The sequence below is a fragment of the Pinus tabuliformis genome, chromosome X (genome assembly GCF_031772625.1).
Source record: "Pinus tabuliformis cultivar Carrire ecotype Pingquan chromosome X, CPIR1, whole genome shotgun sequence".
In the NCBI taxonomy this organism is placed as follows: Eukaryota; Viridiplantae; Streptophyta; class Pinopsida; order Pinales; family Pinaceae; genus Pinus; species Pinus tabuliformis.
Window position 1 is genome coordinate 653918023 of NC_142308.1, and position 25022 is coordinate 653943044.

Genomic DNA, 25022 nt, shown 5'->3' on the forward strand with positions numbered 1-25022 from the left:
AACTATATCTGGGTGCCGTATTATGTTAATATAGTTAATCTCGCTTTTAATAAGCAGAATAATGGTTACGATAGGAAGAAGGAACTAAACATTTTTAAATTTTGGTCAGGCTTTAAGGCCAAAAGGTGGCGGTCTGGTTTCCTTCGGGCAGACTAGCCACCTAAACTCTAGTTTGATGTATTTTTGATATTTTCTGAAATAAAGAATGTCTAACCTTACAAAAAAATATATATATATTTTTATCACCAAAGTAAATTGTTGGGACCTATATTAAAAACATCTAGCTCTATGGCCTCGACGAAGGGAGGGCCATACAATTGCATGGGCAACCTTCCCACTTGAAGGAGTGATCTAGACTCTGGTTGATAGCCCGCTTGCAATAACCACGGACCACGTTACATTTTCGATAGTTGCCTTTTAACCGTCGTAAAATCGATTAAAGCTGTGAAGTTCCTTTCACAGAGGCCAGAAAAACGAATTCGGGAAAAAAATTTGGAATGGGAGCATAGGGAGGGGAAGGAAGGTCATTCAACTAACACTCGTTGCACAGAGCAGAGAAGCTATCAGTAGGGATGCAAGTTTCGACATAGAGCACAAATTGAAGGCACGGATTTGACATATTCAGAGCATGCATTCGACATATTTAGAACAGAGTGCCAGGAGATGGATTCGACATATTCATGGCACATTTAGAGCATAGATAGATTCGACAACACGCAGAAACAAGATGATCGGCCATTAAACCGAAGCAAAATTTCAAATTAGTGATTAAATAGTGGGAATGTTTTTATGCGCAGTTAATGCACAAAAGCTTGGACATTTTGCACACGGGGCTATTCTTTCTTGATTTGAAACAGAAAAGAAAGCCTTATAGTAGATAAAGAGATGGCTTCCAGACGCGCGTTGGCCAAATTAAAGCTATGTAGACGTATTCAATTAACTTCCTCTGCATTGCCAACAGCTTCCATATTGCAAAGACTTAATTATAATGCTTCATCTGAAGGGGATGGTGCACTCTCAGAGCACATTAGCAAGGGTTTTAAGGGTTGCATTGGGGTCGATTTGAATCCGAAATTCACTACACTTGGCTGCTGTGGATATTCGGACGATGATAATTCAGACAAGCAGAGTAGGAAACCCCTGAAAACGGCAAATGATAAATTGTCAGGGGTTCGATCTCAAATATCTTCGATTAGGGTTTCTATGGAGCACGGGAGACTTACCCCATCGTTTTCAATGTCCGTTCTGCATCGAGGTTTGGTGGTTGGAGCAATAACAGGTGGGTTGACTGCAAATGTTTCAGTCAGGTATGCCAGCACCAGCACCATTGGAGAAGGGTCAGACAACATGGACACCATACCTAAATACATCGACGATGTTGCACGAGTATTGGGCGAAGAGAGCATTACCATGGATACATTGAATAAAACACAGGCTGTGAGTGAAGTAGCAGCTGCAGCTGCTGATTGTTCATACCCAGTCGCAGCTTTGCAATATGCAATTGAAGCTGTTCATGTGCATGCGGGGTTGCCATGGTATGATATTGATTTTTTTTCCTTTTTTCGTATTAGTAATTTCACTTTTTGGTTGATCCAGGGGGAGCTAGGAATCCCAACATTGTATAGTAATTTCACTTTTTGATTGATCCAGGGGGAGCTAGGAATCCCAACATTGTATAGTAATTTCACTTCTGATTGATCCACGGGGAGCTAAGGATCCCAACACTGTATAGTAATTTCATTTCTGATTGATCCACGGGGAGCTAGGAATCCCAACATTGTATGGTAATTTTACTTCTGATTGAACAGCGGGGAGTTAGGAATCCCAACACTGTATAGTAATTTCACTTCTGATTGATCCACGGGGAGCTAGGAATCTCACCATTGTATGGTAATTTCACTTCTGATTGATCGACGGGAAGCTAGGAATCCCAACATTGTATATTAAGACAGTACGAATCCATTTTAAATTTGTGGGGGAGTGATTTGAACTTTGCATCTCTGCCAAGCATGAGCAATGCCTCTACCAAAATTTATGGGGGAGTGATTTGAACCTTGCACCTCTGCCAAGCAAGAGCAATGCCTCTACCAAACATTATGGGGGAGTGATTTGAACCTTGCAACTCTGCCATGCAAGAGCAACGCCTGTACCATAAATTATGGGTGAGTGATTTACCACTTGGTCATCATAGAATCTCTATGATATTTACTGGCAGTTAGGTGTTGAGATCAATATTTCGAAAATCGCGATCGGGATTAAATCGGCGAGGGTTTGAAATCGGAAAAAAAATGGTAAAAATCCGCAAAAAAATGGCAAAATTGGCAAAACTAAAAAAATAAAAAAAATAATTAAAATAATTAAAAATATAAAAATATAAAAAAATAAAAAAAAATACAAAAAATACAAAAATCAAGATTTTTTCCCGATTTTGTCAATTTCATTTTGCATATTTTGTAATACTTTTTTATCTTCTTGGAATATTATTTTTGAGATATCTTGGACGTCTTTTGGTGTTACTGAATTTGGCTTTACGGTAACATCCCGTAGCGTTATTTTTTTCTTTTTGTAAGAAAATGTCAAAAACTTCTTTTTCGTATTCAAGATGAAGGAAACTAGGGTTTCCATCCAGGGTGCACCTAAAATAATGTCACCTTGATCGCTCCATAGGGTTTGAATTGAGAATTGCGATATAAATGTATAATCCTCAATGTTTCACTGTAAATTGGTTATGTCATATTTTTTGTTGCCAAAACAGTCTAATTTTCGATTATATTTGACTCTGGAATCACCAACTGGTTTGCGATTTTATGCGTTATATAATTTTTACCTTTGGCAGGGGAGATGGCAATAGTGACATCAATGTTCTTATAAATCTCTACCCCTTACAATGTAGCGAACTGAATTAACCAAAATGAAAAAACGTGACTGTAATGAAACATTGACGCAACGAATAAGTTGAAGGGACCCACAGAATGGAGAAGGGACGTCAATGGATGAGATTAATCGAGACTGGGGGCCGGAATGTGTTGACAGGGTAAACGCTCAGTTGGACGGAGGCTCAATGGGAAGACAAACAATGTTGGGAGATGAAGCAGCACAAGCAGCGGCTTATGGGTTAGTGGTAGAGGCGGAGACTGGAGGCGGGTGCGAGCGGTAGGATTAGCGGCTCTGCTGAGGGCGGAACGCAGATGGAGATGGAAGACGGAAGACTGAAGTGATTTTTAGCAGACGGAAGGTGGCGGACGAAGTGTCGAATGACAACATCGGATGACGAGTTTGAGGGTGGAGAAAGGTGGCAGGTTGGGTGGCTGCGACGACTCAATCCCTTGACTGCGGCAGTGAGTCAATTGTTGTCAACTATGCTAGGAATTTAGCGGTGGCGTTACATAGAAATTTGGCCTATTGTTGGGAGTCGGGTGCTGTTTTGTTGACTTTGTTTTTGTTTTGTTGTTTTTATTTTATTTAAATATATTTTTTTTTTGTATTTTGATTTTTTTTTCACCCCCTTCTTTTTCATAGACTTTTTTTTTCTCTTTTCTTTGTTATAAATGGCCAAAGGCTTGATAGTGAATTCGACAGAGTGGAGAACCTCTGACTATATAGAAAAACGCTTAATCACGACAAAAACTACGTTGACGAAGATTTTAATGGCCAAAGGCCGAGATCAGATGTGGATCTGATACCAATGTAACGACCAAAATTCGTATATGCAACGGAAATATTTAAAATACTTTGTAGACAAAGACATCCATCGTAGGACATTAATTGTAAAATGTATATTGTATAAAGAATTGATATAGGATGAGTGCAAATGAGAATGAGGGTCTTGTATATATATTTAGGTAAGTACCCTTTCACTAACGGTTATGTCCTTAGGGACATACCTTTTCATTAATTGCTAACTAATTAATCATTAATTTTATTTGTTGTCTTTTACATTATTTGTGTTTATTTTTATATAAATTTAGTTTGTTACACAAATCCTTCCAAATGTGCATTAACTTCACAAATTCAAATTTCCAAGTAAGCAACTTTCTCATTTAATCCCAGAAATTCGATTTTATTTGAGCACGTCCTTTTATTGATTTTAGGAGTCCACATCACCTCGGGACTTCATTTTAACTCCATAATTTTCCACTTCATTTCCACAACATTTAGCATGTGTGGATATTTATTTTTCTCCATATATTTAATTTTTGGCTTAATTAATTGCCATATTTCCCACTAAACTTAGGCAAAGTGGGCTTTGAGGGTTCAAAACACATTATTAACGCCTCAAAGTGTGTCATAGTAGAAAGTTGAGGGTGAGAGGTGCAAATTTTATTACTCATACCCCATACAATTTCTCTAAACATCACTTATTACATTAGAAATACAATTTTATTAGCAATTTTGCAGTGCGGAAAATCTAAAAAATTAAAAAATGACTACATAGACGTAACTCAATTCCACGAATTTTTTTTGTGTGATTTAGTATGGTAATATACATCGACTCTAGACACTAAGATGTCTTAGGGGCTCAACCTTCAAACCATCACCCCGACTTTGGAGTAAAATGTGAGTAAAAAAACCTAGAAAATTATTTGCTTCTAAAAAAGAAGGGACAATTAACCAGATAAAAAAAACACTCCAAAGTGTACTCATTTGCTGATCGAGTCCCAACATCATAGGCCCGTTACAGACTCAAAACTCATCATTACTAGTATAACTTATTACAATTCCGTGCAGGGTGTGGGATCTGGGTACAAGAAAGATGATAAAAAAAATAGAAGTAGAGTGTAAAGACTCTATTGATTGATGATCTTTGATGGTACAAGTGTCATTCAGATCATCCTTGGGCATGGAGTCTTCATATAGTCATTAGGTGCCACTACAGTGGTCAACATTTGGCTCCATATGGGGATGCATGCTAGATGTAAAATGATAGTGTGCAAGAACTTGGAATCTGCATCCACCGACAAAAGACATATATCAAAAGTGTCCATTCAAAATCTCATCAAATGAAATAAAGTACAAAAATGAAGAAATGAAAATTTATTCTAAGAGCATAAATGACAAATTTATTCATGAAATAAAATGATGAGGGATAAGGTAAGAAATATGATATAAAAAGATGTCCCATGGCATCAGATGTCTTCGGTCAAAACCATCTTGAGAACCTGTCCACTCACAGGGCATAAGTCCAATTCTGACTATCTTGGGACTATGACTTGCCCCAATATTAATCTATTTGCGGCCATCAGATATACCAAACCTCTTCCTTTTCCTTTTCTGACTATTGATGTGTTGAGGCTTGATCTTGCTCAAAACTGGCGGTTCATTTTTCTATATCTTTTTTTTGCTTGGTTAGTTACGATGGTGATGATGATGCAATTATTGTCAATCGTACTGCTTTGTCTTGAAAATGATCTAATGGAAGTTCTGAAGTACCCAAGCTTTTTGAGCTATGCCAGATTTCTTTGTTTTGAATTTGTTCTATTAGGGGGGGAAGAAAATTTGTCAACAGTGCATGACTTCCTGTCTGACATGATATATGTATAATCTCCTTGTTGGGTTTCCTTGGATCCTCAACATGATATCTTTTCTCTATCTCCCGATCAAGTCTGACAAAGGTATTATCAGGCATGGGGGTGGTGGCATATGATAAGTCTATTTGAAGGCTACCACCTAAATCTGATGCCCATTTTCTTGATAGGAGCATTCCCCATGAATCAAGAACATTTATCACAACAATATCCATAGTCATTATTCTATTTAGGTATGTAGCTAGGAAACCTGTAAATCTTTAATTATCCCACACACTCCAATTCTTTTAGAATCCATTGAACATATGTTGTGATAGGGCCTAGATACCCTTAAATTCAGTTGTTCTATGACTTTCTTGGTCATGACATTTGACAAAGCCCTTGAATCATGCATGCAATTGTGTAAAATATGATCATTCACTATCAAAGAAACATAAAATGGTAGATGATCTTCGTTCCCCACATAACAATTCATACTTTTCAATACAATTTCCTCATCTTCTAGTTTGTCACTAGGCTTTTCTTCTCTTTGAGTAACTTCAATGGCACTTAGTAACTTGGCCCTTTGAGATGGTATCTTTAAAAGTTCTGTCACTGGAATAGAGACCTTTGCATTATTCACCCAATTGCCCAAGTTAAAATTTAGCTCTGAAGTAGGAGGAGAAAAATTTCTGTGATTATTCCGGTCTTGGATATCCCTTCTCTGATAAGTCATCCCTTTGTGTTTTGCCATAACAAGAATCTGTCAAGATGTAGGCTTTTTCCCAAAAATCTTAGTGACTTTCTCAAAATTTGCAATCATATTGTCAACCCAAGATTATTAGGTCTATGGTCAATCTTTTGATTTCTCTCAATGGTGTATATCTGATTTTCCATGGAGAACATATTGATTTGACCACTTGTCCCTACATGTTCATCTCCTAACATGCCACTTTCCATGATTCTCTTCACATATGGGCATGTGGCCTCTTCATGGAACTCATTACATGGCCTACAAAAAGGGGGAATTTGATCTACCATGTTGGTGAATTCCAATGGATTAGGAGGCCTATAATCTTGTGGAGGGCCTTTGTTCTTTTGCCATCTATCATTTGGCCTAGGTTGGAATCTTTGCACTTGTGATCTTTCCATGTCCACCAACTTATTTTGCATGGCTTGCATTTCTTTAATGTGATTTGCTTCCATGCTCTTGATGAGTTGAGTTAATTCTTTGATAGGATCATGTGTAGTCTCTTTCTTGGCCTTGCCTTTCGAATCATTAGATTTTGATGACCCTTTATTGAAACCAGGAATTTTAGATTTTCCTGATTGCTTTTTAGCCCTTTCTATCTTCAAGGCTTCAGATTGAGCTACACTTAAATTCGTAGGCTCCTTCCTCCTCAACTCATAAGTAGTGTCAACACCAAAAGCATCTAGATATGAGCATAAAATAAATTCATCAGGAGCTTTAACAGTAGCAGGCATGTTTTTTATAATTCATTGAATCTCTTGTTAAACTCCTCCATGGTTTCATTCTCATTTTTGTTCATGTTGCTAATGGCATTGATCAAATGCCTATTTTCCTTCTTCTCTCCAAACTTATCTAAAAATGCAGCTAGAATGGTTTGTAAAGAGTTATATGAGTTAGCAGGTTGCTTAGTGAGCCAATCAAGAGCATCCTCTTCTAAAGATAAAACAAAAAGTCTCATCTTCACGTCCTCATAGTTAGCAGTGTTACACCATTTAAAGATACAAACTTTAAAGTTTTTCACATGTGATGTAGCACTAATGGCATTGTTACCTTGAAAGGAATACAACTTTTCAATAGCCTTGTCAGGGATATTGTGAGGATAGCCATTTATGTTAGTGAAGTCACAAGGAGCAAAAAGATCATTCATGATGCTAGGCTCTACTTGTTCTTGAAAAAACAAATGAATATCAGAAATAGCCTCTTGCCCAAGACTAGCAAGAGCTCTACTATGAGAAAGTCTATTCAACCTCTTTCTAAAAACCCTTTCGGGATTAGGAGAGGGCTAACTAGACCACTTGAATTTCTCCTGGTAGAGACTCTTGCAAAATTTGGATTGAATGGAGTCACCACTTGAGCAAGAATCTACATCTAAAGTTCAAAAATGCTAAAACCAAAAGGTTAGTTGATTTCCCAAGTACAAGAAAGTTTGTCCCCGGGAACGGTGCCAAAGAGTTTGGCCTTATCGCCTACACCTACCTACAAGTCAGTGAGAAAAGCCTTCAACCCCACAAGGTGTGGTTGGTGGCAGGGAACTAAGAGAAGGGGTTGTCACACTAAATCCCTTCTCTCCGTTTAAGCTATCTCCTAGGTTAGCTATGGGAGTGGTCCCTAATATGGAAAACTATGATAAAAGAAATGTGAGGTTCTAGGAGAAATGTTAAAGTGAAAGTGGATTACTTTTAAGAATTATGAGCAAAATATGATATGAACAATAAAAATCATTAACATAATAAAACCATAAAATCAGTGCCTTAAGATAAATTGCTCAACAGGAATGAAAGATACATTTGCTCAAAACAAAAGTAGAATGTTTCCAACAATGAAAGCAAAACAATTCTGAAATGGAGACAAAGATGTTAGCATGATAATCGATACAAGATATAAAATGCTTTCAAAATATAATCAATGCCTAAATCAAAGCATATATAGATATCTTGCAAAAGGAAAAACAATTATTGTTCTACTTGCAAAAGGAAAATGAAACAATGCTTGCCAATATAAATATTCAATAATGACAAGATAATGGACAATTGCAAGTGAAATCATAAGATATATTAGCATGCGATGCACCTATACTAGATTTGAATGCAATTAGTCTTGGATATTTTTAATCTAAATGCTTAATCTAAATGAGAAGTCTTTCTTTTGAGCTCTTGCCCAAGGGTAAAAATTGGGGTGACTGTAAGAAAGAGGGGGCAAGGCATGGAGGTGTCATTAACGATACCCGTCCCCTGCGTCTTACGAGCCAACATGTGCCTTTGTTCCTACAAAGGGGACAAGCCATCTTCATAATTGCATGGTCACAATGGTTTTACCTTGCTTCGTATTAGATAGAAGAACTTTCTAAGAAATCATTTTTCCTTATACTTTCTATCAACCAAGCTTATGCTTGGAGGTTAATTGAGTTAAAATGCAAACTATGCTAGAATTTGTAAATGATATGCAAGTAGGTTTTCCGAAGGAGATTTGCAATGCTTCAAAATAATGGAAATGAGATAATGCTCAAAGTAAATTGCAAATGTAACTTCAATTGGAAAAATGAAATTAGCTTGTAGGTAAATTAAAGTGATGCAAGTAAGTTTGCTTTGCAAAAAAGGGAAATTGCCTCAAGTAGATGGAAATGCTCACAATGATGTAACTTGAAAAATTTCTCTCAAAGTTGTACAAGACATGTAAACATAAGCTTCATAAATAAATGGAATTGTAAATTGCTCCAAGTAAATGTCACAAACCATAAACTTATAGCAATTGAACATGAGATGAAGCTAAAAAGTGAATGCTTGCTTCTAAAGTATGCTTTGAAAGTAAATGAGCAAAACCACAAATGAGCCTATAGTGAGACAAATTGTAAACAAAGCAAAAGTTAGACAACTAAATTAAACTTGCTACACAAATTGAGATACTTGCATGTAAGAAATGAGTTGCTTTATAGCAAAATATCAACTTATACTTCAAAGCAAAATGAATGAAAGACAAAGCATCAAATGAAACTTGTAGCAAAATTTAACTTAGAAATTGAAATGTGATGGTGAGGTTGTGTTAATTTTAGAGCATGCAAAATGAGCTAAAAAGGAAAGTTAGAAAAGATGTGATATCAAAATTAATCCATCCACACAAAATCCTCCTTCTAAATAAGGAAAAAGGATGCCTTGGGTAAACCCAAGTTCCCACAAGAAAAAAAAGAGATATTTTATTAGGATATTACAATGGTGTAAAAGCCTCTTAAAGGGCTGCCCAAAAGACGAAGGAGATTTGTACAAGATGAGAGCTAGAAATAGCTAGAATATCACTCTAAACTATAGCAACCTCAAAGGGAAATGAAGTCCTTCTAAAATCAGAAAATTACAAGCTCCCAAAGGCCCACGGTCTAGCCTTCTTTGCAGTTCTTTCTAGTGTCCATGACCTCCTTAGAATAGATCTTGGGTGCTTGAGAGGTCCTACAAGAAAGATAGAGTTTTCAATGGTCTTTCCTCAAGGCACTTGTTGTCAAAACTCCAATCAAAACTCCAACTATGGGCTGCAAAACCAAGACAAAATTAGTGTAGAACGCATATAAAATGAACAAGTATGATAAAAAATAATGTACAAAACCAAATCAAGTGATGGGAGTGAAGTTTGAACCCCATTACTTGCCTAGCTTGGAAAATGCTCTTAAATGGCCAAATAAATCAATGAAAGCACAATTTTTTAAAAGAGATTTAAATTTAGAAGTATTTGCTTGTACACAAGCTATGTCTAAGAAAATCTCTGTAAGAAACCACTTTATAAGATAAAACTATGGAAATTCAAAGAACCAATGAGAGCTCTTTGGAGAATGGGTCAAGAGTGGGTTGGTCTCTCCAAAGACTCCCCCTCACGCTTGATATTTGAAATACCAACAAGATTTTCTTCTACAAAACTTCAATCAAACATTAGTCCCAAATAGATTTAGCAAATAAGCAATGATAAGAAAACTCTAGAAATTTATTGGAAAATAACTAGAGATTTGCACACCTAGAGTATACTCCTAAATCAATTGCCAATACAAGATAGTTTTACGTTAACAACTCTACAAGAGCATATGGAAATAAATTAAATCAAAGCATGATCAAAGGAAATTATACCAATAGTGAGCTGGTCATCATACTCCAAAAGGAGAACAACTCATGAATGTACACCAAAGTCTTTTATTGCAATTGAGAACGAGTGTACATAAGAGCAGAGCTTTCCCAAGCACAATAGCTCATAACATCATACAATATGAGAGCTCATGGCTCTATTATATAGAGATTTGGAAGCAAATCCCAACGAAGAATGAAAATGACAAATGGTGTTGAACTTTTGAAGCCAATCCCAAGGTAAAGAGATTAAACAAATGTCATGAGGTGACAATCTCAAAGAGAAATTTGAATTTATTGAATGGAGCTCCAATACCAAGTGTAAAAGTCGAATTTTGGCAAGTGGACATCATTTTCTTCTTCCCTTATGGGCCAAATTCGAATTTTATGATGGAATGACAACTGTAAATGGGTGGTAACCCATGTGGGGACAATTTTCCACAAAAATCTCCACCAAATATTCTACCAAATCCTCCCAAATGTGCATTAATTTCACAAATTCGAATTTCCAAGTAAGCAGCTTTTTCATTTAATGCCAAAAATTCGATTTTATTTGAGCACATGCCATTTTTTTGATTTTAGGAGTCCTCATCACCTTGGGACTTCACTTTAACTCTTCCATAATTTTCCACCTCATTTCCACAACATTTAGCATGTGCGGATATTTATTTTTCTCCATTTATTTAATTTCTGGCTTAATTAATTGCCAAATTTCCCACTAAACTTAGGAAAAGTGGGTTTTGAGGGTTCAAAACACATTTTTAACCCTTCAAAGTGTGTCATAGTAGAAAGTTGAGGGTGAGAGGTGCAAATTTTATTATTCATACCCCATACAACTTCTCTAGACATCACTTATTACATTACAAATACAATTTTATTAGCAATTTCCGCAGTGCAGAAAATCTAAAAAATTAAAAAATGACTACCTAGACCTAACCAAATTCCACGAATTTTTTTGTGTGATCTAGTATGGTAATATACATCGAGTCTAGAGACTAAGATGTGTTAGAGGCTCAACTTTCAATTCATCACCCCGACTTTGGGGTAAAAAGTGAGTGAAAAAACCTAGAAAATTATCCGCCTCTAAAAAAAAAGGTACAATTAACTAGATAAAAAAACACTCCAAGGTGTACTCATTTGCTGATTGAGTCCCAACATCCTAGTCCCATTATAGACTCAAAACTCATCATTACTAGTATCACTTATTACAATTCCGCACAGGGTGTGGAATCTGTGTATAAGAAACATGATGAGAAATAGAAGTAGAGTTTAAAAACTCTGTTGACTGATGATATCTGATCGTACAAGTGTTCTTTGGATCATCCTTGGGCATGGAGTCTTCATATAATCATCAGGTGCCACTCCAATGGTCAACAGGTCCATATCCCACTCATGGAAGAAGGTGCCCAACCTCCTAAGTTGTGTATATATTATAAATTGTATATGCTATAAATACACAACTATGAGTCTTTTGTGTTGTCATCTTGAATTTATTAATGATTGATTCTTTTGTATAATGGCATCATCTCTCTTGTTCACTCGTTAATGAGTTCACTTCTCTTGATGTGATATTTTCATTCAAGTTTCATGCTGGGTTAGGGTTTGCTGAAGTGTTCACGATAGATCTACATTATTATTATCATTTCAACAAAAAGATCTTGTACAATGCACTGCCACATGGAGCATGCCTCTTCTGTGCCATTGTTCTTGGTCTGTTGTCAACTCCCACCCCACTCTCATACAAGACCTACATGTTGCTACCATGTTCCCCATGCCATTAGAATCCTCTGTTGATGTACTTTTCTTTGGATCATTAGCACACATATATACATGATCCAATTCCTCTATTCAGCGAGCCCATCTAATGGGATTTGACTTGACAGTAGGTGCTCTTAAATTCAATATTGTAAAAGTTGCATGTCCAAAAGCATTTTCCTCCATCAACAACATTACCCCCTCTTGGTGACATAATTTTACAAAGGGAATTTAATCTGTTTTGTTTTCTCTCTCTCTTGCAGTTGCAACTCTATATCCAGCAATTGCAACTCCACCTCTAGCAGTTGGGGTCGTAACAACAATAATTGGATGCATGAAACAATAACACTATCCCCACAAACTTCTTTTTCCTTTTTCTCAGCTTGAGCAGTAGTCCTTGATGATTGAGCCATAGTTTCTGTGGAGGATCTTTAGCTGTTCAAGAAATTACAAACTCAAAAAGATAATTCTAGAGCTTAGATGCACCCAACACTATAAATCCCTTGGTTCTCTTTTTCTGCAAACAATCATAGGGTTTTTTGAATGAGCCCAAATGCTTGTTATTTCACCTTTGGTTTAATTCTAATTTGTTTTTGTTGTCTCGAGTCTTCAGCACGTCGGACCCATGAGGTTCAAGTGTCAGACACATGTCCAGAATAGGGCATCTGTCACATGCATGGTCAACACTTGGACACGGTGTGACCAGTGTATCCGTGTGTCTGAGACAAGGACACACAACACACAGGCCTAGGGGGATGTGTCCTATTTCACATGTGGAAACTGTTGTTGTATAGTAATGAAATAAAATAGTTGAGTACAACCGTTGTACACATTGCTACTTAATTTTTTTTATTTGCCCTTTCATATTAAGGGAGAAAAGATAAGTCATCCATTGACCATCTTGTGCCCATTGTGGCATACTTCAAAGCTGTAAGAACTTAGAAATATATTATGATAAAAGTTAGTAAAAACAAAACTAAAGGAAAAATTCCGAGTCAAGGTATTAAAGCCAAAAGTATGATGTAGTATAAAGCAATGATGACAATATTGCCGATATATCTGCGAATATCGAAAATATCGCGATATTTTGGCTCCTGAAAATATCCCAATTTTTCCGAGATATCGCTGATATCTCGGCAAAATATCACACAACGATATAAAATATTGCCTGGCCGGCTGGGCCACGGCTAGAAAAGGGAATTTTTCCCTTTTTTTCCTCATTTCAGTTTTTGAGTGTTGGAGAAGGAAGGGGAAGAGCTTTGTGGTGGTTTTCAAGGAGGGATTGAGGACCAAACAACCATTATCACCGCCAACTAAGAATTTTTTGTGGATCAAAGATTGAAGAACAGTGAGACAAACTTAATTTTTTCCATTAACATGTATGTTCTTAAAAACCCCTATGTTATGGATTTTTTTCATAGATTTAGGGTTATTCTTGCTTGCCTCTTTGCCTACCAACATTTTGCTTTTTTTTCTTTCCATTTGCTATGATTTTCATGCCCATGAGCCAATGCAAGGGTTTTCTCCATATTTGGACAACAAACTCCATTTCTCTTTTTAACTTTCAAATGCACCCTCTTATTGCCATTTTTCATTGAATTCACATTGCAAATAATGTAGCAAAAAAATCATTTTTTAAAATGGGGTTGTTATTACTTATTTTTTGTTGTGTATGGGTGGAGTAACTTTAATCATTAATTCCAATTTTTTGTTTTTTTGGTGCCCTAGGTATGAATTAGCTCACTACAAATATGCCAAAAGCCTTGGACCCATTTTGGGAGTATGGGGACCCTGATGGTGGGACAAATCGTGCATATCTATCATGCAAATTGTGTGGGATTAGGATGACAGGAGGGGTTACACAATTGAAATACCATCTGGCTAGACTCCTTGAACGTGATGTTGGGCATTGTACAATTTCTAGTGTGAAGCTTATACAAAAAGCTCTTAAAGCAATTGATGAAAAAGATAGAAAGAAGGAAGAGGCAGAAATAAATAACACTGAATGCAGGTAGATCTTTCAGGATATCTTCTTCTAATTTTGAGGTTGAGGGTAGTGGGAGGGGCTCCACAGCATCACTTGCTACTGCTAATGCTAATGTTACAGGGAGTGTGAGGTCATCATTTTTTGTTCCACAAACAGGACATGGAGCCTAACCTTCCATAAATCAATTGTTAAAAAAAGGGAGAAGCAAGAAGTAGACAGAGTTATGGGGAGGTGTCTTTTCTGGAGCGACTTACCTCCCAACATCACTAAAACCAATCCATTTTGGCAACCAATGTGTGATGCTATTGCTATTGTGGGCCTAGGGTAGAAAAGTGCTATATATGAGGAGTTGCGGGGGCCAATTATTTAAGCAAAAAAGCAGGACATTAACTCTAGATTGGCGGAGTTGAAACAAACATGGGAAGTTTTTGGATGCACAGTGATGTTTGATAGTTGGACAAATAGAAAGGGTAGGACCCTTCTAAATTTCTTGGTACATTGTCCTAAAGGTACTATGTTTATTAAATCAGTGGATGCATCAACACATAAAAGATGCAACAATGATATGTGAGTTGTTAGATGGGTTCATCCGGGAGATTGGTGTGCAGAATGTGGTGCAAGTCATAACAGACAATGCAGCTAGTTATGTGTTTGCCGACAGGATGCTTATGGAGAGGCACCGCACATTGTTCTGGATTCTGTATGCAACACGTTGTATCGATTTGCTGCTTGAGGATATGGGGAAACTCTCCTTCATCAAGGAGGCGATTGATATGGCTAGGAGCGTCCCCAAGTTTATTTATAACCATGCTTTTGTTCTTAGCCTCATGAAGAGATACACTGGAAACAAGGAGTTGCGGCGTCTTGCAATCACACGTTTTGCCACCAACTTTATTACTCTTTAGTCTTTGCTTCGATGCTAGTTCAAGTTGAAGCAAATGTTTGTTTTTGATGAGTGGCGTGATTGTAGATACAATAGGAGATAGGACGAGAGATCCATTACAAAAATGGTGTACACTGACACGTTTTGGCATGGAGTAGACGAAGCATGCTCAATTAGTGAACCTATAGTAAAAGTTCTGATATTGGTAGATGGGGGCAAGCCTGCTGGGTTTGATAGACATATGATGTTATGGGGTGTGATTGATAGTTGGTGGACATGGATGCTTCATTGACCCGTTCATGCAACAACACTCTTCCTCAACCCCGCATTTTCATACAAATACGCCTTTGATTTTGATAGCAAGGTGATGGAAGGGCTCCATTCGTGTATTCAGAGGATGGTACTTGATCATGAGCTTCGTAGCAAAATCAATCGCGAGATACAGTTTTATTGGGATTGTGTTGGCTTATTTAGATTTGATGATGCTATTAGTGAAATGACCCTTTTCATGCCACTTAAATTACAAGTCATCACTCATTAGAATTTTCAATTTAGAATTTACTTATTTATAATTCTAGATTTTTAAAATTAAATTATGTAACTTTTATTTGAAAGTTTAATTATGTTTTAAGTTTTTCGACCTTTTTATTTCTTTATTTTGTTGTAGATATTTGATGGCGAAGCTATGGTGCAAGGGCACCAAATTTGCAGAAATTGGCCATAAGAATCTTGAGTCAAACATGTAGCTCTTCAGGGTGTGAGCGCAATTGGAGTGTATTTGAGAAAATACACTCAAAAAAGTGCAACAGGTATAACTTTGAGCTTCAACCTTCAGTTGAGCAATTACATTTATTGTAATTTTAAAATTTTAATTTATGACCCTCAAGTGTCAAGAGTCAAGAGTCAAGACTCATTAGTTTTTTTGATACTCTTACATGTTGGAGTTCGCATGCCTCAATGATTTAGTGTATGTGCATTACAATATCCGACTTCAAGTGAAGCAAATAGAAGCACTAATGGATCCAGATGCCATTTCCTTAGACAATATTGATGTGTTGTTTCACTGTATAGTGGAGTCTGAGGTGCCCATCTTGGAGGAGTCACCTTCGTGGTTAGAGCCAGATGATCCGTTAGAGCAGGGGCAACAAGAGGAGGACGACTCGGGGGAGGAGCAACGCGAGGAAGAGGAGGAGGAGGTGATTGTGGGAGCATCAACGTCAGCACCATCTGCTATGGATATAGGAGAGAATAGCTCCATACCTAGCAGTCATTATTTGACATTAGGTGCAGGGGCAAGGCCTTCTACTGTTAGGGGTAGGCCTGGCAAAAAACCCATCATGTTTTCCTGTAAAAGGGGGAGAGGGCACTTATTTCAGATAGATAGTTGCTAGTTTTATTTGTTTTGCTACATATAACTCATGATGATGAGATATTTTTATATATGTGATGTTATTTTGTATTGGTTCCCCACATTTGAGTCCTTCATTGGACAATTATCAGGGATAAACAGGATTTGGTATCGTCTTTGATGTATCATTTTTATTTTATATCATATATATTAGTGCTTTCTTCATATTTACGTGCCAATGTGTTTATTTCATGTTGTTATTGCTTTATTTGTTTAAAAATTTGAAAAAAATGAATATATTATGCATTTTTTATGCTTGCCGATATTTGCCGATATTTTTGACGATATTGCCGATAAGATGTTTTCTAGACCCTTGCCGATATTTTGCCGATACCGATATTATCAACACTGGTATAAAGTATCTGCTCATGGATATAATTAAATGATTTACTTTCTCTTCTGTGTCTGGCTAACTTAAGTAGCTTTGTTTGAATGACTTGTACTGACTCCCTTATTGTGTCAAATGCCTTGAGCTCCCATTATTTTGCTCCTTTCACTGTCCATGGATTTTCTGACTTGGAGGCTTTGCATTTACAGTTTTGCCAAATAGTAATATGAATTTGTGTCTTGATCTTTTTCCAAGTAAAATACTGCTTCATTTATATTGTCAGAATGTGGATATTGATACATAGTGTTTAATTTTTTCTGTTTTCCTTGCAGGTGGGCATCTATAGTAGCCACAACATTGATCATCCGCTCACTTACAGTTCCTATTTTGATTTCTCAATTGAAATCAACTTACAGATTGACGGTATGTATATGTTGATATTTTGTTTTGTGTCAAACATTGATCGAATGCACTTGTTCTAATGCTTATTAAGGGGTATTCACTTATGGGATGCTCATGGGAAAAAATCTTGAATGAATGATGAGATGCATATGCAATGTAGCTCCCAACGATGGCACAATGCACATTGAAGCCAAGAAAAACACCACTTTTAAGTGTGAGAGAGGCAAATGTTGTTGTTTGGTCATTGTGTCAAATGATTAGACATTGTTATTGTGGATCTTGGGCATTGGGTTAAAAGAGAATTTTTTAATCTGGATGATTAATGTTTCATGTTAATTCGGTTTCTCTTCATTCAAATTTAATATAATCTCAGAAAAAGATAATGATTTAGTCTAAACATTAATTATGGCAAGTCAATAGGCATAATGATGGCAGGCTGAAGACCATGTTTCTCCCAAGTACCTTGTATTCATATTAACATGTTTATAGTTTTGGTACTTCGGAATATACAAAACATGGTCTTCAGCCTTTAACATCAAATTACATTTTAACAAACAACTATACTAATAAGAAACTTCAGGCTCTAATTCTGAAAACAACGTGTCCTCCTACTTAGCAAGTTTTCTTATAAGATCTATTATGATAACATAACTTGTAAATTCCATTCCATGACCAAAAAATAAAACATGACAAGTTGACCCCTAAGCCATAAAAGCCACGTTTTTCTCGGCAACTCTCTATTGTGCTATTAGTGTGGGGCCTTGTTCAAGGTTGTTCTCACTATTATCTACAAGTGATTGCCATTAATAAACATTCTTCATTTGTCCCAAGTATCAAAATTAAGATGTACAAGTAATTATTGATGATGGCTTATACAAACAACACTATGAGACTCTATTTTGATTGCTTGCAAATAGAATTGGGTCTTAAAAAATTGCTAGTAAATTTTCAATACTTGTACAAAGTGTGCATGAACTGTATTTTTAATCTCTTGAAAAATGGGGTCTGAATTAATCATGTTTATTGCTATTAGGCCTTCTAATGGCAGGTTCAGATTTTTCTTTTTTTTGGGAAGTTTTCCTTTTATTGTTTTTAATAATTTGTTTATATTTGTGTATTGGGTGGAAAACATTCTAAAATATTAATTATATTATCCTAGATTTGTCCATAGATCCTTTTGGGGATAAGAATATAATGAGAAATGTATTCCAAGCAAGACATGGTGAGTTTGCTTGTACAAATATTGCTAGCTAGATGTGGTGTTTATGTAAATCATCTCCAACAGTCTTGGATGCTGAAGGGTAGGAAAGATAAGGAAACATGATGTTGGGGGAAGATGTCCATGCAACGTTTTGCAGATCATAGGAAATTAGTCTTAGAATTAACTCATGAGAACTGATAAAATTAACAATTAAACACTAACACATTAGAAAGATCAAACTTCTATGTAAAGTGTTTGAGAAACATGGTATATACACATAGGTTGAACACCTCAAGGAAAGCTCTTACACACATAGATCAAAGATCAATATACTAGTGTTTTATGCGGTTAATACCCTCAAAGTGAGAAACATTCCATGACCCTAACCAACATGATCACTCGAGTCAATATGTTCATGAAAAAATAAATAGATTGCATGAAAATCTCTCACAAAAAACAATCATTGTAACACACCTAGTGTATGGCAGTTGTTCTACTAATCTTGATTGTTTGTTGGTTAGTTATTGAATTGTAACATCCCTAGTGTATGGTGGTTGTTTTGTTGATATTGATTGTTTATTTGTTAATTATTATGCACCTTACTAGGAGATGATGTGTTGGACTTGTTACCCACCACCTATGGGTGATATCCAGGGGAATTTTTTTCTCCTAGATGGTCCTCAGACGGCAACCAGCAGCCCCTTGCAGCCCTCTGATAGCTCAATGTGCCACTATCTTCTCCACCTGGGCCAACCATATGCTCCCTCACTCATTTGTTATGATCTTATGTTTGAAGGTGGGCCTTCCAACGCCGAAGGTATGACTTTTCATTGTACATGTAATATCCACAATTTTGTGAGCATGGGAATTTTGCCTAATTTTGGTAATATTAATTAAAAGGGGCAACTAGTATTTTGGGGAAAGGTGGCAAGTATTATTTTATTGCAGATTGGTGCAAATTATTATTTTATTAAAATGGTGGAAAAAGTAACAAAATGGAAAATGGTCCCCACCAATAAAATAATATTAAAAAGAGTCTAGAAGGATGGAGAGAAAATATAAGAGGAAGGACTCATTTTGTGGATCATATTTTAACTATTACACTTATATTTCATCTTCTCTTGGAGTTGTTTAGCACAAGGGCCAGCGTGTTGTTTAGCACAAGGAATTCCAAGCGGAATTCCACCCTCATTTCGGAGAACTTTGAGTTTCTCTCTAGTGAAGCAATTTGGGGAGCTCAATTCAGGGCTTCCATTGGACGTCATTGCAGGAGTTTATTCAATTGTGCATTTTTCTTGGGTGTAGAGGTATTTTGTGGAGCACATTGTGGGAGCAAGCGTGGGTTAGAGGCTTCGAGATTTTGTAGGGATTTTTCTTATTGTTAGACCGGAGTTTAGACAACTATTTGTCGAGCTGGATTGGAGGCTATTACCTGGGTCAAATTTTCTATTTTTTGGCAAAGGCTCAGAAACTATTGACCATGTGTTGCACAGGGGTTTAGAGAAGTGTATTCGGGAGAGATAAGGGCTAGAGATAGGAGGTATTTCTTAGTGGAGAATTTAGCCGAAGCTGGGAAGAATTTCCCTCGATTGATTTGGGCATAATTCAATAGTATCAAATTGTGGGGCGTTTTTTGGGCAGATTGGGCAATTCACACTTGTTGGGGGTCACCGGGGTTTGGTGGACTCAGCCCAAACCCTTTCTGAGATTTTGTGGGTTTATCGAGTGGAGTCTCCAGCGAATTTTATAGAATTGCTCGGGCGATGTTCAGGCCAAAAATTCTCATTCTTATAGTAGGGTGTATTGCTAATTCGCTGGTAAATTTGCATCACTTTGTGGGTTCAGTTTTGGCTTGTAGTTGGGCCAAACCCTTTTTGGGTATTTTTGGGTATGAGGAGTGGAGCCCGTGGTTGCAATTTCAGGGTGATCCATGCATTTTTCAAAGTAGAATCTTCAATCCGATTCTAGCAGCAACATCAGTAATATCCTGGGTAGTGCGCAGTACCAATTTGGGCCAGTATTTCCTCCATATCAGAGTTGTCTCACTTGGGTTTTGCATAGCTTGCAGTAGCAAGCCCAAATTCCATTTTCCTTACTCATTGTACTCATCATTCTCGAGATTAATAAAATGGCTCAGTTGTTCTACTTTATTAACCTGGTGTTTTGATATGTGTTAATTTTAGATAGCAATGGTATGTTCTATGCTTTAGAGCAATTTACTTCAATTTTTCTTATAAGCCCAATATCAAATTCCAGATTGGCAATTGCATTAACATTGATAGTAAATGCAGATAGAACATAAACAATAAGCAGAAGACAAGTCAAGACAAGAGGACACAATATTTGGCAGATGCCAGGGAAAAACCCCAATGTAGGGAAAACACTTTGATCAAATCTTCTTATTATTCTTCAAAAGTTCAGCAGAGAGAGAGTGAAATATGCAAAATTTACTTGCCCAATCATTGTAAAACAGTGCAGTCAAATTGCAGTCAACATGATGCCCTAACCAGAAAGTCAATGCTAGTCAAACCAACAGAAAAAGTCCTCCAAATGAGCTCGGTCAAACCCTGTCAACTTGATCTCCAAAGACAGTTTGAATAAGCTCAAAATAGTCTTGAAATTCTTGGTCAAACCTACTCAACGCTGCAATCAATGACCCTGCGATCAACGCTAGTCAAACAACTACAAATTCCTCAATTTCTGTGCAAGGAGATGCGGCCTAAGGAAATCGGATTTCTTGCCTAAAAACACAGTGAAAGGTGTGAGTTTGACCCTCGGTCAACATCCCTGTAATTTGCCCAAAACAAATTATGAAATTTTGGGCCTGCAATTTCAGTCAACCCAAGTCAATGCCTAGAGAAGAAGATGCTCCTGTTTGCTGTACGAACCAATGAGAAGAAGATAGAGAAATATGTGTGTTGAGGTCTGTCCAAATGAGGAAAATTCTTCTTCTATTTATACACAACGTTAAGGGTGAAGAGACATGTCTGTTGGACTTCATGAGCCTACATTAGTCTTCTGGCCGACCTTGACAATTTGTCCACAGAAGAAAAAAATTCATAGTTCCATTTGTACTTGTTAGAATGAGATGATCTTTAGATCAATCTTGCACCTCTCGAAATGTAATGTCCCTTCCTAAATTATTTTGGAACAAGATTAATTTCTACATTTTGGGGCTAATTTTGGAGGTGACGGGGCCCATTTAATTTTTATTGGAAGACATAGGAGTTAGAAGTAAGTTACTTTGGGATTTTGTTAGTAGCATGTGTGGCCACCCACACAAGGAAATACGCACTCCCTAAGCCAATGGTTCAAAATGCACGAGGGAAAATCGAAGGCTTAGTGAGGGACCCACGAAGAAGGGGAAAAGGAGGGAAAAAGGCTCCAAGAAATCTATAAAAAGGAGGCAACACTCTTCATTTGACATCTTTGACATATCAAATTTCTCTTTGGTTGCTTGAGCTGCTTAATCGAGTCACTTGCTGTTTAGCAAGAGTTCTTCAAGCAAAGAGCTCACCCTTTCTTCGGGGGACTTCGAGTGCCACCCTAGAGAGGTTTATCTTCATTCTTCTGTGGGAGTATTTCATTGTGGTTTCCAATAGTTGCATCCATCTCCAAGTGGTGTGTATTCCTTGAGGACACAGTGAAGGGAGGCCGAGTTTGTTTGTGGCATCTTGTGGAGGAGTTTTTGGTCGGGAGAATTTCTGAAGAGGAGGCATATGAGTTTTGTTGCCATTTTGGAGAGTTTTGGAGCTGCAGGAGAGTGCTCCCATTTAGTGTGACTTTTGCACTTCCTGGGCTAGTGCAGAGGCAACATTTTGTGCTCATGTGGGAGGTGGAGACTCAACCATTGAGGTTGATCCTTGTCGAGAGAGATAAGGAAAGCATTAGTGGAGGTGATCACTACTTTTTCGAAGTGTTTGAGGAGGATTTTGTTGGTGTATTGGCAGACAGTGTGCTTCAGCAGTTTTGGAGGGTGTAGGGCCTTTGGGGGTCGATTTTGGAAGGTCAAAATCTGGCCAAACCATTTCTGGGTTTTCTTGGGTTTTGTGAGAGGAGTTTGTGGTTAAAATTTTAGAATTTTTCGGGTGATATTTGGGTATGAAATCCTCATTCTTATAACAGGGCGAATTGCTAGTTGCTAGGGAATTTGCACCATTTTATGGGTTTGACTTTGGCTTGGAGATAGGCCAAACCCTTTCTGGGTTTTTGAAAAGAACCTCAGAATGAAATTCGTAGAATTTTCTGAGCACCGGTGGTGGGGTTTTCAGCCATATCTTTGCAGCAAACAGTGCAGATTTGTTGGGGCAGCACGGAGCAACAGTTGGACAGTTTCTGGGTTATCATTGCTTCACTTGGGCATTGCTCCACTTGCCAAAAAAGGCAAGCCCAGGTGTATTCCTTCCATATATTTGTACTCTTGCACCAGTTATAATAAAATGGCTCAGCTGCTTCCATATTTCTGATTGTTCTGGGTGTTTACTAAATTGTTTTAAAATTTTCTGTGGTGTAAATTTGCTATTTGCTTGCATATCATTGTTTTTCCTATTTTGGAACATTACAGTGGTATCAGAGCATGATCTTGGCCCAACTATGGGTATTTAACACTCCCTCTTAACTAGGGAGAAATCCACCTGCCAAACCATCTGTCAATTTTTACCATCCCTGTCATCCCTGCTTTGCTTTGTTCTGTTGAACCATGAAGAAATAATGAAGAAGAAATGATCGAGAGTGTACCATACCACTCTTCACTGACCCGAAGTCAGTTTCACTTGATCCCTAATCAATATCAAACATCCTAGCATAGGGAGTACGGTAGTACATGATGCGTCCATCGGTAGTACTATGGTTCCTATCCTCATTTCCCAACTCATTGGCTAGATGAGAGGTACTTCCCATGAGTCCCGAACTACATGGGTAGGATGTATCAACAGGAGAAGGTGAACCACTCATCCTGCTTATATGCCATAGGAAAAGGTGAACCACTCATCCTATGCATATATCAACCATCATGGGGTATCACAGGGGAAGGTGAACCACTCACCCTATGGTCGCTCATAGCTCCAAGAAGTACCCCAAGCCCCCCGAAGCTCCCAGAGCTCAATATCCAACTCAAACGGGACCCTCATAAGAGGGTCTCTCCATGACTCCTTGTCGTTCATGGAAGGTTAAGAATTTGACCTTCTCGAGGGGCTTCATAAGAATATCTGCGACCTGTTCATCAGTCCCAATGTGATGGAGCCTTATTGCTCCCCGTTGTACCATATCCTGAATAAGTGGTACCTAATATCAATATGCTTGGAGCGGTCATGAAACACAGAGTTCTCAGAAAGACTAATCCCACTTTGGTTGTTGCATTAGATCACGGTGGTATCCAACACATGCCCAAATAGCTCACTAAAGAGCTTCCTCAACCAAACACCTTCACAAGAGGTCATTCTAGTAGCAATATATTCGGCCTTGACAATGCTCAAAGAAACCGATTTATGCTTCCTACTCATCCATGATATCGAAGCAGAACCTAGTGAGAAACTACATCCCGATGTGCTCTTACGATCCAAACACTGCTAACCCAATCATCATCAGAATAACCATGGATCCTTAAATTCCGGGCAGTGTATCTCAGCCCATAGGTGATTGTGCCCTAGAGATATCTCAAGAGATTCTTGGTAGCAATCCAATGTATGTGATGAGGCCAGTGTTTTTAAAACCGTTTTCAAAAACCGGTTACCGATCAAACCGGCCGGTTAGCAAGGCTGCCGGTCCGAACCGGCCAAAAAACCCGGTTTGACTTGGCATTTCACCTTTTTTTGGCCCTAACCGGTGAAAACCGGCCGGTTTAGGACGGAACCGGCCGGTTTGTATCAAACCGGCCGGTTCTGTCCTAAACCGACCGGTTTTAGGCACGCCCACTGTAAAGTTTAAAAACCATATTTTTCACTGTGTTTCAGGGGTTTTGGGGGGAAACTAAGGGTGTTTCAACCCTAACAATGTTAGCAATTAAATGTAATGTTAAATTCTTAAAGTAAAAGTGACATTTCCTTTAATTTTCATTTTCATCCTTTTACTTAAATTTTTAACATTACCATGAAATGACTCAGGATGTTTGAGAGTGGTTTCGACCTCATTGGATTTCATATGGAGAAACTAGAATTTTAGATTTCACTCAAAATTCAGCAGACTTAATGGTTTTTAGGATTTCATGGTTTGGGGCTAAACAATAAATGCAATCGGAGCTCCAAATGATGAGCAAAACTCCTGATCTATATGCCATTGTGTTGGACAATATTGATCCAACATCAGAATAGGTGGAGGAGACTGAAGAACCTGTGTTTGAGGCTGATTTTGATATCGACATGGCTTTAGCGGGGGATGGTACAGATTATGTGGTGGCATCAGAACGAGGATCAATAGCGGCATCAAGGAAAGGCAAAGAACCAATGGAAGGCACTAGTCATGCAGGTCGACAAACTCGTGCTTCCATTAGGTCCACTTCTATTGTCATTGGTGGCATTAATACTCAGGTTGCAGATCAGGCTGAGGCATCCTCAGACTTTGAACCAGATGATGTCTATGACTCTATGTAGCTCCTGATGATGATCCTGTGTCTAGTAGTGGTGATGAACTTGATGATTGATCATGTGTACACTGTAGACTTGTAGTAGGTCAATGGCCTCATAGCTTGCCGCATTGTTTTTGGACTTTA

At 37.7% G+C, this 25022-nt stretch overlaps 1 protein-coding gene across 2 annotated transcripts in view; it reads left to right on the forward strand.

Annotated features, from left to right (window-relative positions):
- The first annotated feature begins 285 nt into the window (after positions 1-285).
- Positions 286-25022, forward strand: part of LOC149141679 (mitochondrial inner membrane protein OXA1-like) — a 245232-nt gene continuing 220495 nt past the window's right edge. The window contains exons 1-2 of one of the 2 annotated variants that reach the window (XR_016264302.1): positions 286-1535; positions 17046-17136. Coding sequence is in view for 1 of the 2 variants with exons in the window: in XM_089447788.1 (XP_089303914.1) it covers positions 886-1535; positions 17046-17136 (741 nt within the window). In the remaining variant the exon portion in view is untranslated. The remainder of the gene's footprint in view (positions 1536-17045; positions 17137-25022) is intronic. The other variant, XM_089447788.1, reaches the window with a different exon arrangement.